General features: G+C 46.1%; 1 protein-coding gene across 1 annotated transcript in view; it reads right to left on the bottom strand.

The window, feature by feature from the left end:
- celsr3 (cadherin, EGF LAG seven-pass G-type receptor 3) overlaps nt 1–12,603 on the bottom strand; it is a 98,305-nt gene extending 85,702 nt beyond the window's left edge. The window contains exon 1 of the mRNA XM_062392951.1: nt 7,065–12,603. Coding sequence (XP_062248935.1) covers nt 7,065–12,603 — 5,539 coding nt within the window. The remainder of the gene's footprint in view (nt 1–7,064) is intronic.
- Nucleotides 12,604–13,953: the final 1,350 nt, after the last annotated feature.

The following is a 13,953-nucleotide window of genomic DNA, read 5'->3' as shown; positions in this document are numbered from 1 at the left end:
TGTAATTCTAACCAGACTCTGCCTGCATAATACAACTGAGTGATACGTCGTCAGGCTACAGAAAGAGAACTTTGTCCTCTGGTGCTTCCTGACGAGTCAAAGAGTCAAAAGTAAAACTTTGACAGTCAGTATAGAAAAAAAAACAGTGAGCATAAAGTTGTATGTGAGCATAAAGCCTGGACGGAAAGGGTCAGTGGAGGAAATCACAAATATTTTGAGGTAGGAGCTTAAACTCACCATCACAGAAGCTTCATGCAGCTCATATGTTTGGTAATTATCATTATTTGTCAGTAGTAATATTTGAAGGATTTTTCATGTTAGCTTGCCGAGTACGACTGTAGGCGACAGAGAGAAGAGGTGCGAGAAAGAAATTCAGGGCCAGGGGTTTCTCTCAGTGGGGATCATGAACATTTCTGCTGCAAGTCTCTCAGCAGGGAACACAAATTTGTTATGCTCTCAAGTCCCATGAAAACTTCTGTCATAATATTCAATGGTGGATGGCCCACCGTGCCTGGGTTCCCACTGCCACTGAATTCCCCCATGCTGCCTTATTTATCACTGTGAGCCAGCAGCCGTCCTCTCTCTCAAACCACCGCTCCCCGATGACGACGACTGCTCGACTGCCGCTTGGCATTTACAGTCAATGACACTCGAGTGAGGATCTAACAAATCCTTATCACTGAGTTTAACTGTCACTCTGATATCTCACTATAACTGCCTGTTTCACTTTATCCATTTGCATAACATAACAGAATCCATCTACTTAAGCTTTGAGGTTCCCTTGGCCTTTAACACAAGCTTTTTCTTGTCGTAAGTACTGAACCGTGTCATGGGGCTGTATTGTCGGACAAATTTGGCTTCTCAGCCTCATATCTCTGGTCTTCACTGAGCTACGACCCACTGCATGAGATCAGATTCCTGTTCTTACACACAGATTGAAACAGATTCTGGATCTTTGACAGAAACACTGGCCACACTCATTACAAACTCATACAACTAGCCAACAACCACAACCTGAATTTAAGTTTAAGAAATAAGCAGATTTATAAGAGTATGGGTCAAACTCCACGGCCCTCTCTGCTCCACGGGAACCATTCAGCTCCTGACAGGTGGCTGATGCATTGTGGTCCCAGACAGGTTTAAGATGAGGACTAATGGATTTTAGAGGGCTGGTGAAAGTTTCTTACAGTGAAGCTGCTACATTGTGTCTGGTCAGTAAAGTGGACAGTATATAAGTCACAGTGGCTGCTAAGTGAGCTGTAACAAGTGTTGTGGGTTTGTGTGTGTATGGTCTGTGTATACATACGTGTCATATATGTGTTTATGTAAACCAACTGAGTAATACAGGCTCTTGCCTCATTTTAAATCTTGTCTTGTACTTGTAAGGGCTGTGGTTGGCTGTGATATGGATATGCATATACATTTTTTGTATCAGTTATTATCAATAATTATCAAGTTATTATTTATATTTATTATTTATATTTGTACTCCTGAAAGTGGTGGTTCTAAATACTTAATAAACAGCTAAACGTTTTACAAATCTGAGTTACAAGAATTACATACATCATACCTCACTGTGCTTGCACAATACATAAACAGTATAGCATTATATATTGAACTTTTGTCATATTTCTTATTAATAACAATTATATTATGATAATTATTGTTATTTTTTCATTGCTCAACCCTAGTACTTTGTACTTGTAATGTAAATGTATTAGGAGTTAAATTATAATGATGATAAAAATTGCATAATTCATAACATTTTACCCCCTTGGGTTTTGACCTTTCTCAGTTGACCCACATCAAAATGCTTTAGCTGCCTCACACATGAAGGAAGCATCAGTGTACTCGCCCATGTATGTTCGCTGGTACGGGTTAACATCAGTGAGTTTAATTCATGGGGCACTGACCTGTGGCAATTAGCCATGACATACATAGAGTAAAGCAGTATGTACATTTATCTGGCTTTATTTCTGTCTTTAACCCTTTAATTTGTGTGAACTGTGTTTGTTTCTGTTAATTAAAATATCTTAGAGGAAATAAGGAAGTCACAGTCAGGATTAAAGAGCAAATACGTACAACTCACAAATAAACTGCTAGTTTCACATAATGCCATACAGGAACAATACACCAGTATTAATAAATGTAAAAATCCTGTTAAATCCTGTTTAAAAGTTTTTTTAAAGCTTGGTTAATCAATATTCTCGTTTATACCAAATATCAGATGCCATTGCGTAACATTAAACAGAGAATTATCACTAACTCTCCAGTTTGTCGAGCTGTTTAGCCTCTTGCATATGTTGTTCTTGCAACAAATTAAGTTTACTAGTTAACTTTGATTCAAGAGCAGGTCCAAGCCCAAACCACACCTCTAATCGAACCACACCTCTAATAACGTTGCGTTTGACTCAGATTCTTCAGCCCACCCTCTCTTTTCCCTCGAGAAAGACAAGAAAAGAAAAAAAGAGAGAAGAAAGAGAGAAAGACAAAACTGCTTCACTCAATGTCCATTCATTTCTCCTCAACATCAAATCAATTTCCACTCAAGTCCTTAAATCATATTGAAGACCCTTCCTTGTGAAAAGTTCTGATAAATCCACTCTATCCCTCAAACAGTTGCGACAACTAAAAGAATCCAACCTGAAATTTGTATTTAAAAATCCATCAGCTTACATCTGTGACACAGAGAGATGTGTGCAGCTACTAAATGTGAGGGAGGGTGAGGAGATAGTGTTTGACCCGTATAGGCAGTAGAAAGCCTGAGGTAGGTGGTGATCCACAATGTATATTTCTATGTAGATTTGTCAGTTCTACGGAGCCGAGCAGAGCTTCATGTTACTAGAGAGCATTACAAGATATGGTATAACAGCCTGGTGCTGTGATTTGACAGGTTGACCTAGTAACATAAGTACATATTACTTTCTAGAAACGGTAAAGTGCAATAATCTACCACGGCCAAGCAGTAAATTTCAAATCAAGCTCAACTAAATTGCACACACTCATAGATATCCTCTACATATGCCTGATTTCTTTAGCTAATGTCTCCGCATTATTTCTCAGCCTAATTTCTTGACAAATATTTTTTTGGTGTGAAAAGTAATTCCTGGATCCAGCTACTTAATATAATCTGCTCAAAATTGGATGGATTCCTTCCTGGCCTATATCTCATCCTTTCACCAAGTTTCAATAAACCAAATTTTTGCATAATCCTGGAAAACAGGACAAGCTAGCAAATAAAATATAACATGACCTCCTTTGCCGATGTAAAAACATTGATGATCCCTCAACACCACAACCCTGAAACTGAAGTATCGAAGTGGAATCCAGCCATCATTCATTTTATTGTATGATTTCCCACATGTCATAGAGACGGACTCACACCACAGAGTTCTTATTTCAACCTTCATCGACTAAGGGAAGTCTAGTGATGGACATGTTTTCTTTTCCATTCAAAATACTTCACATATTCACATCTTGGAGTTTGCCTCTATGAACATGATCTTTTCTGACGGACACTCAAGCAGCATTGCTTTGCTCAAGGGCACCTTGAGCTGATGTTGTTGGGGGTGCCAACCTGAAATTACTTTTTTTCATGACTTAACTAGACCAGCTGATCATAAAGCCAGCGTCATGTGTGTTTATGTGTGTGTGTGTGCTTTAACTCCTGGCAACACACTCTGTGCTCCATAAATATGGGAAATATCCTGAGAATCAATAGCCTGAAACTAAAACCACCACAGAGAGAACAGAGAGAAAGAAGAGATGGAGAGTAGCAGAGAAGATTGGGAATGGGAGACAAAGAGAGGAAAGGAGGGAAGAAAATGTGAAAGAGTGAGGAAGCAAGAAAGCAAGAGAGGCAGACAAAAAGGAAAAGCGGAGTCCCAGCACTCTCTGGCATGCATAGATATTATTCATTGAATAGACATGAATACACTCTCAAGTGCATTGCTTTGAACCACCTGAGAGTGCACACACACAAACACACACACATTTATGAACACACATGACACAAGACTATGTGCAAGCACAAATCATAGCACAGGGAAAATCTTTCTGCTACAAGGCAACATTGTTCAAACACACACACACAAGTCAGCGTGCACGTCTGCAGAAACACACAAAAATAACCATGTGAAGGGAAAGAGTTGGGGCAGAGAAGAATGGATTACTGAGTGTGGACGGAGGGAAAAGGAGGAAAAAAGAAAGAGGGAACATCACATGACTAAATAATATACAGTGGCATTAGGTGAAGAGAAAGCAGGAGAAGGGAAAAAAGGAAGGCAGATGGGAATAGAGAAGAAATGGAAAGCAGGATGAGGAAAAAGAAGAGAGCGAAATAAAAGAGAAATATTAATTCAGCCACCCATCCGAGCATCCACAGACGGGCGGGATAAAGGAGAGGAAGAAAGTGATGGTTAGAGGAGGGACGAGTAGTCCCAGATAACAAACACCAGACAATGAAAGTGACAGCAGTGCTCCGAGCCTGACTCTGGCTGACTGTTGTTTCATTATAATCTCATAACTGTCAAATCCTGGAGCAGAGGACTGAGAGAGGAGGGGGAACGAGCGAGCGGTCGAGGTTGAGAGAGAGTCGGTTCCCCTGTAGAAATAAGTGGACAGTCTGTGTTGATGTTGGACTGGAGTTTAAATTATGAATTTCATGTGCTTCTATTGTTCAGGCCTGTGGACTCTGGATTTTAAGCCCCTCTCCCTATGGTCCAACTCCCGGGCTCACCACTTTCCTTCCCAACCCCTTACGCTTTACCTTTCACCCAAAAACAAACCTTTCACCCCCAACCCTTCTCTGTGCATGTTATCCATGCAAAAAAAGTACATTATCTAAATAATTCTTATCATATTATTTATTTCATTATATATAATTTCATATCATGTTCTATTCTATCATGGCTCTGATCAATTATTGGTATGGTTTTTACTATATTGTTTCTATATTTCTTATTATTGTATTGTTTCCACCCCTGTATGTGTGTGTATGTGTCTGTGTGTGTGTTTGTGTGTGTGTGTGTGTGTGTTTTGGGGCATGCGTTTGTGTAATCAGATAACATCTTGATATCGGTGTCTATGTAAACGTTGTCTTTGTCACTTACTCACTAACTTATTCATTTACTTTATTTGGTACCTGACTTCACTCACTTGATGGGTGCCTCACCGACTCAATTCGCTCGCTTGTTCACTCTCTCCCTCCCTCCCTCCCACTGACTCCCTCACTCACTTACTCCCTGGTTCCCTTCTTCCCTCACTGCCTCACTCAGTGTAAATAGGGTAGCAGGTCACACACAGTCCCATGCCAGCACTCATCCATTACAGCTTCCTGACAGAATACAAGCCGCACTAACCACGCCTTCAAAGCGACAATGCTGCTCTCGTTTTTTTTCTTTTCCCTTATTTGTCTTCTAAAGCTTTGATCATTGACAGCAAAGAGGTCTGTGGAGCTTTTAAGAAGCCTTTATCCTAAAGCTGAAGCCTGGAAATGCAAATAAATAAGCAGGAAAATACATCTAAATAAATAAATTACAATAGAATTTATTCAAAAATGTCAAGGTACTGTTTCTTAAATAAACATAAGCCTACTCATTGGACGGGGGGAAAATAGATATGACTATTTCCTTGTGTTGTTGACATAGTCTCAAAACAACTTGTAATATGAATTTAACATTGAGCCAAGAAATTCTATTAATTAATTATTCAGTAATTACTCAGTGTATGACATGAACAGCACAACAGCTCGTCATTATGCTGTTGAAGCTTGCCAGTTAAGATAAGATGACGGATCCTGTAAAACTTGATTTTTATGGGTCAAATGACATTTCTCCTGGAAAATCAAACTGCGTTCCTCTCCATAATGTGCCGTGAGTTTACACTGTCCCATTTCATTAGGAAATATATCGCATTTGCAAACTAGAAGGGCACTCGGAGAGCACACACATCTGCCAAGGCTGAATGGCCACTTTATCATAATATTGCATTTACGTGTTTAGAGATCAGATTCATCTAGATCATTATTTGGATCCGGACCAATTTCCCCCTGTTCATTGATATCATCACCCCTCACCTGCTTGATTTGTTTCATAAAGATCTCTCCATTTTTTCTTGAAAATTATCTAAGATTTAGAAAAAACGGCCTTCCAAAAGTTAAAGAAAGGGAAAACATATTATTGAATCCATCCCCTGAATGAAATCTGCTCCAAAAGATAACCGGTTGTACATTAGCTTGTACTACAACCCTTCAACAAGTTTCAAATTCAGTAGTTTTTGTGTAATCCTGCTGACAGACAGTAATGAAAACATTACCTCATTGGCAGAGGTAATAATAGCTGTTTATCTCTCCTGTTACTGCTGTTTAGTAGCATTCATATAGAAATCACCAAAAAGTTACTGAGATTATTTGAAGTTTGCATCTGTAAGGACTTAGTTTAGATTTTTAATTACTTTGATGGGGTTAGAAAATATACATTTTAGTTATCGTTAAGAATAAATACATCACTGAGGTACTGATACAACCGAATGGAACATCTAACAGCCAGTGAGAGCATATATCACTGATACTTATTCAACTGGGATTGCACTTCCCTCAGATCATCTTTCAATCAATCAATTTGACTGGTACTGGTAGCAGATCACATAAACTGGCATCATGCTGAATGATAATTTGATTGAGAAAAATACTACTAACTAACTAATACTATACCTAGGTAACAAATCTAATATTCTTCATCTCTCTCCCTCCCCTCATTAAATCATCTTTCTCTCACACACACAATCTGCAGAATGTGTCTCAAATAAAATAAAACTCATTCATTCACACAAGCCAATAGAAAGAGACAAAAAAGGAGAAAAAGGCAGAAGCAAAGCCCGGAGCTCAACCAAATATCATCAAGCCTTATCAGTATCCGTTCTCACTCACAAACAAACCTGTAGACTCAGAGTCCTTATCTTCACAGTATTTGTTACAGTCAATAAAGCTACAGGTGAATTTAAACTGACTACACACACTCACACACACACACACACTCTCATTTTCCCCCTCCATGGTCTCTTACCCGTGACGGTGATCAGCATGGGGGCCACCAGAGGTCTGTTGTTATCCAGTTTTCGGCTCAGTCGGATCTCTCCACTGGTGTGATTCAGGAGCAGCAGGTGAAGCTCGTTCCCCCGGTCGATGGTGTAGTACAGCCTGTCTGACACATCAGGGTCGTGGGCGGGTACCCTTCCAATCACCCCGCTGGGGAAACTGTTGGACCGGTTGGACACGAAGTTGTTGAAAATGATTTGAAAGTCCTGTAGCGTGGGCTCGTTGTCATTCTGGTCCAACAATCGGATCCGTACAGTGGCCCTGCTGACCAGAGGTGCTGAGGTGGCCTGGACCACGATGACATACTCATTGCGGGTCTCGTAGTCAAGATCGATGAGTGAAGTGAGCTCCCCAGAAAAGATGTCCATCTGGAAGATTTCAGGGATGTTACCCTCCACAATCTGGTACATGATCTGAGCGTGTGTGCCCTCGTCCGGGTCAGTGGCTGTGATCTGGGCCACCACGGAGCCCACTGCACTGTTCTCCTTCACTAGAACTTCAAAGTCATCAGCTGGGAAAACAGGGGCATTGTCGTTCACATCCAGAATTGTTACCTGGATGTGGACAGGGGTCCGCTGAGGTGGAATGCCGCGATCTACGGCATAGGCGGTGAGTTCATAGAATGGCACACTCTCACGGTCCAGACGCCTGACAGATCGCACGATCCCAGAAGTGGGTTCTATGGTGAAGTCTCCATCACCGTCCTCGCCGTTTTGGAAGGTGTACTGAACACGTCCATTGGCGTGTGCGTCGCGGTCAGTGGCTGAGATTTGGAGGACACTGGTGAAAGGAGGGGCGTCCTCGCTCACTGTTCCCTGATACCGGGGGCTGAGGAACTGAGGTGAGTTGTCGTTCACATCATTGACATTCACCTCAACATATGTAGTGTCAGATTTCTGTGGGATGCCATTGTCTTTAGCTGTTATGGCCAAAGTGTAGGTCATCTGGTCCTCATAATCGAGCTCTGCCTGGAGTGTTATGGCCCCTGTGGATGGGTCAATGCGGAATTGCGGGATATTATCCTCAAGAAAGTATGTAATTCGAGCATTTTCACCCACATCATCATCTGTGGCGCTGATCACAACCACAGTGCTTCCAGGTGGCCGGTCCTCGTTCACACTAACAGAGTAGTGGGCGCTCTGGAATACAGGCCGATGTGTATTGGCATCTGTGATGTTGATATGCACTTGACAGGTGTCGTGCAGCGTGCGGTCTGAGGCGGTGACTGTCAGAACATAACGCCGCTCCTGTTTGTAGTCCAGTGGGAGGGCTAAAGTTAGAAGTCCAGACCCTCCCGCTGTGCTGATGGCAAAGCGGTTTCTGGTGTTTCCTCCTGTTATCTGATAAGTCACTGCACTGTTGACATCGCGGTCCACAGCTGTGACCGTCCCTACACTGGTACCAACCACAGCATCCTCATTCAGACGGGAATAGTACTCCTTCTGGACGAACTCAGGGCGGTTGTCGTTAACATCCATCACTGTAATTGTAACGCTTGCCGTAGCAGAAAGAGGTGGCATGCCATAATCCCTCGCCTCTACGCCAAAGAAATAGTGCTCTACAGATTCTCGGTCGAGGATGGAGCTGACAGTTACCCAGCCTGTTGCAGAGTTGATGGTGAATGGTGTGTCAGAGCTGGTGCCAGTTAACCTGTACTCCAGACGGGCATTATCAGCAGAATCTGTATCGATGGCCTGGATGTGGAGGATAGAACTACCGACGGGGGCGCTCTCGAGCACAGAAGCCTGGAACGGTGTTGAAACAAAGATTGGGGGGTTGTCATTGACATCTGTCACCTGAACACTCACAATCCCTGTGTTGTTTGAGAGAGGTGGCCGGCCATTGTCCTGTGCACGGACACGCAGGGTATACTCCCGTTCAGACTCGTAGTCTAGAGGTGCCACCACCTGGATCTCACCGGTGACACTGTCAATGGAAAACTGGCCACGACTGTTACCACTGATGATATTATAGTGAACAGCAGCGTTACTGTCCTTGTCACGGTCTGTGGCGCTCACACGGAGGATGTCAGTGTGAGGCCTCACGTCCTCTTTCACTGCCACCACATAGCGCTTTTCACTGAACTGTGGCACATTGTCATTTTCATCCAGCACGGTGATGAAAACTTTGACGTTGGCGGAGCGGGGGCCCGGGTCCTTCCCTTGGTCGCTGGCCTCCACCTGGAGAGTGTAGTGCTCATTTAATTCCCGGTCCACTGCCCCACGAGTTGTGATGAGGCCAGAGCGGGGGTCAATCTCAAAGGCCGATCGTGCTATTACAACCTTGTCACCAACAAACCGGTAACGAATATTGGCATTGGATGGGGAGTCTGAATCTGTTGCTCGAAGCTGTAAGATGGGATAGCCTTCCTCTACATTCTCCCTGATTGTCTCCCTGTACTCTGTCTGTTCAAATATGGGAGAATGGTCATTCCGATCTGAAACAGTAATGGCTACCATTGTGGTGCCAGAAAGGCGAGGGGAGCCAGAATCAGTCGCTGTGACCCGGAAGTAATGTAGATCCATGTGTTCTCTGTCAAGAATCTGAGTGGTGGTGATGAGACCTGTGTCTGGGTGGATGTGGAAATAGTCAGACGAGCGACTGTTCATCAGCGGGGCAATTGCGTAGCTCACCCTGCCTGCATCTCCTGCATCTTGGTCTATGGCGGACATGACAATGACTGAGGTGCCGGGCGGCTGGTTCTCAGCCACTTGTACTTGGAAGTTATACAGGGAGAAATGGGGGTGTCTGTTGGCCGCGCGTCGAGAGCGAGGCCACGGCATCAGCATCTTTCTCTGCCTATCTCCCTGCGAGGTTTCATCATCTGCTATTATTATCAGCCGTTCCAGACTCCGCTCTCCCCTTGAGCTGTGCCTCCCTTCATGCTCTTCCTCCCTCTCCACCTCTTCCCCTGCCTGGCTTTCATCCGCCTGGCTCTCTTTCTTCTCGCTTTCCCTATCTGGCTGTGTGATGCCGGTGGTGCTACTGCCCCTACCCTGACCCTTCCCTTCCTCTGCCTCTCTCTCCTCTGCCTGGCTTGCCTTTGTTATTCCTCTCTTCCAACCCTCCTCCTCCTCTCCCCCTGGATCTCTCCCTCCCATCAGCCGCGCCTCTCTCTCGCCCTCCCCCACCTGTAATTTTCCTCCCCCAGTAGCAGCAGCAACAGCAGCGGACCCCTCTGAGCCCTCTCCCTCCCACTCTCCATCCCTCTCCCCCTCGGCCCCCATCTGCTGCCTATCTGACTGTCTGACACTTTCAAGCTCTAATGGCACTTGCTTACCGGATTTGAATTGCACATGTGCCCAGTCCTTGCGCTCGGTGGATGAACAGTCGGTTGAGAGGCTGTCGGGGCACCCTGTTTGGACCCTCTCCCACTGGTCCTGCTGCTGTTCTTGACCAAGCCCCTGTAATGTTTCCATCTCAGATTCAAGATCGTTTCCATCTATCTCTTCGTTGTTGTTGTTGTTGCTGTTGCTGTTGAATTTGCTCCAGAGAAACATGCGCACAGAGTCCAAGGGAGCTGTCCGATGTGCTGAAATCACGTTCTCCGCAGGCATGGGATGAGGTTGACTTTGAGAGTCATTGTGCCATGTGGTCAGATTTGCTTTCGTGAGAAGTGGAAGTGATTTGATTGCAGCTGCAGAGCGAGACGTGGCTGACACAGCACTTGGAGATTTAATGGAAAACTCAGCAGGCGAGAAAAAGCCTGAGTCACCGGCAGGCTCTGTCTCAGAAGTTGTTTCAGCAGACAGGTGAGGGGGTTGGAATGGTTTTGCACTTTCTGTATAATCATGAGTGGGTGTACTGGGAACAGGGACAGGGTATTTTGAGGCAATATCCGGATATTGGCTGTGCGTCTCAGTGATGCTGCTGCGGATAAATTGAATGGGGAGATTCCTCTGAGCTATGCCTCCCTCTGGGACCATAAACTCTGCTAAATATCCATCCCCCATTTCTATTCTGTCCAAACAAATGCTGCAACCACCGGGAAAGCCCCTGCTCCCTCCCTGGGTTTGGCTGCCCTGCCCTCTTTCTGGTGCTGATTTCCCATGCCGTGGCTCATTATCAGCCCTACATAGGTTTGGGGGGAAATTTGGAAAAGCCAAATCCTTACAGGGATAATTAGATAAATGAACCTGTTTGTTGCCTCGGTTCATCCCTCCTCCACACATCTCCTCTTTCTTATCATCCCTCCCCTCATCCCAAACACTGGCATATTTATATCCAGCTTTTGCATCATGTAGAGGGGATCCACAACCCTCTGGGTGCCTCCTGGTACCAGGGTTAATCACTGTTCTACACCTGTTCCTATCATCATCATCTCCCCCACTTCTATCCTCCTTATCCCTTGTGCACCCAGTCAAACAGCTATCATCCCCCCCCTCTCTGCATCTGCTGGGATCGATAACATTGTGCCTACCCAAATGAGAACAATTACCGGCCCTGCTGTCCACGCTGTCTGAGCCCCCATCATCAGCCTTGTTGTTGTTGCCGTTCCTGTAACCTGGATATGGCTTAATTTCCTGTGTGCAGCCGGTCTGAGAGGAATCACAAGCTGGAAAATGACACACGTGGTCCAAATGTGATATCCGATTACAGTCGGAATCCGCGGTGAAACAGGGATTACATGTAAAGGTGAAGTTTGAAGCCTCAGCACGTGGCGAGCTGTATCCAGAAAGAGCATGAATGCAACAAGAGCAACTGGTTGATGGGGGGCCAGGTGAGGGGCTGTGGGCAGAGAGGGGCGGTGAGGACCGGTAGTGAAGCTCACGTGTCGGGGACCAGCATGTACCAAAGATCACCTCAGGAGCCCTCTCAGACCCCTCTCCCCGTCTCCCCCCGCCACTTCCGGGTGCCCCGCTCAGGCCAGAGGCGTGCACAAAGGCTCCTGCGGCGCCACGCTTAGCGAGGTGTGGCCTCGACGCCGGCCACCGTTGCGCACTCGCTCCAGTCCTTTGTACTGCCCGTTTTTTGCCGCTCAGAACCGGCGACGAGGTGAAAGCAGGTGAAGCGAGAGGGGAAACAACGCCCTTCCTCCCGATTCTCCCTCTCTCCTCTCCCTCCCCTGAGCCGACGCCATCTGAGCCACCTGGGTGGGGAGGAGGAGGTGGCGGTGGTGGTGCTGATGCCGGCGGACCGTCTCCACTCCCCCAAACCGTCCCAATACGTTTCAGTCTCTCCTTCCTCGCCCCATCATCCCGGTGATATCCTGCCGGCGTCTCTCCTGCGCGCTGCGCTCCAGAGCATCCCTCAGTCCGCTCTACCGTGCACCTGCGCGGGCGGAGATCCCAGCTGCCCCTCGGCGCCCCCCTTGCTCCCTCGCACCGCTGTTGCTCCTGGCTGACTTTACCGGCGTCTTGGTAGCACAGGCCGGGCGTCCATGGGTTGGAAGCCCCTCCTGTGTTCCTCGTCCCCGGGGTGAGGGCGAACAAAGGGCCGAGAAGAAGCAGGTGGAGTGCCAAAGACGAGAGCAGCAGCGGGGTGAAGCCCGGTAGCGGTGCAGCCATTTAGTCTCTTCCTTTCTCTGTCTCTCTCCTCCTTTCTCCTTCTTCCTCCTCTGCCTATTCTCTTTCTCCTTCTCGCCTTCCCTTCTCTCCGGTCACTTCTCTCTTCTCTCTCTCTGCCACCGGCACCGCCCGACACCTTCCCCCAGGCTCCCCCGTCTCTCCGTCGGCCTGGAGAGTTGGCATCTACCCGCTGTGGTCCGTGGAGCTGGAGGTCTGAGCGTTAGGAGCGGGGCGGCAGCAGCAGCATCTCTCCTCCCGTTCATTCACATCCAACATGGCTCACACACTCACTCTGACTGGCTGGCTCACACACTATCCTTCAGTGTGTGTGAGTGTGTGTAAGTGAGAGAGAGCGAGTGAGTATGTGTGTGCGCTCCTCGGGCAGAGGCAGCACAGCCCGGCGTTACAGGCTACTATCCACACACACACCTACACACACACACACACACACACACACATGCACTCTCCTCCTCTCTCCCTTTTTCACCCCTCCCCCTATTGCTTGCATCTCTCTCTCTCTCTCTCTCTCTCTCTCTCTCTCTCTCTCCCTCCCTCCCTCCCTCTCTCTCATTATGGATGGCTCCGGTACACAGGGCTGTTACGCAGCACCCGCGGCGGCAGCCATATCCACAACTGGAATAGGACCTGGAAGAAGGTTAAGGGGGGGGGGGGGGGGGGGGGATATCCTGTATCTTCCAAAATCACAGCGTCATCCCCATATCATCTGAATAACCATCACATCAGACAGCCCCGCAGGTTTGTCACCCTTCATGAGGGTTTTACACACAAAAAGCGCTGCTGCTGATTCCTAGAAATAACATCCACACATCTACCATTTAGTAGAAAATGAAATGATCCAGCAGTGGGATATGGGATAAATGCAACAAAACATAAAAAAAATTCCTGGAAACTTTTCTCAGAGTCAATTGTGATAAAGCATCACAATCTATTATGACAGACTATTTGTTTATTTCTACTTTTATATACGCTCCAGTTCATCAGCATCACTAAGGGCTATGGATCTATTTGTTATCGTGATATCATCTGATGTCAAGCTGCAGCGTTCATGTTCCAGTCAGTGTGAGGTAAAAGTAAATGACGTCATCTCCCGTAGTACCACCGATGAGTAATTCACAGAGAGAGAGAGAGCGAGAGAGAGAGAGAAAGAGAGAGAGAGAGAGAGAGAGAGAGAGAGATACTTCATCGTAAATAATGTTTTTCTATGGCAGGATAAAATAGCCTATAGGCGTAATAGTTCCATGGGGATTCATATATTTGCTGTAGGAGCCATATAGCCATCCCACTAAAATCTATTATGGGATTACTGTGATTCATTTCACTGTAAGGCAC

Source organism: Platichthys flesus, chromosome 7 (genome assembly GCF_949316205.1).
Source record: "Platichthys flesus chromosome 7, fPlaFle2.1, whole genome shotgun sequence".
In the NCBI taxonomy this organism is placed as follows: Eukaryota; Metazoa; Chordata; class Actinopteri; order Pleuronectiformes; family Pleuronectidae; genus Platichthys; species Platichthys flesus.
Note: the sequence above shows the minus strand (reverse complement) of the source record. Positions and strands in the feature narration are given on the sequence as shown.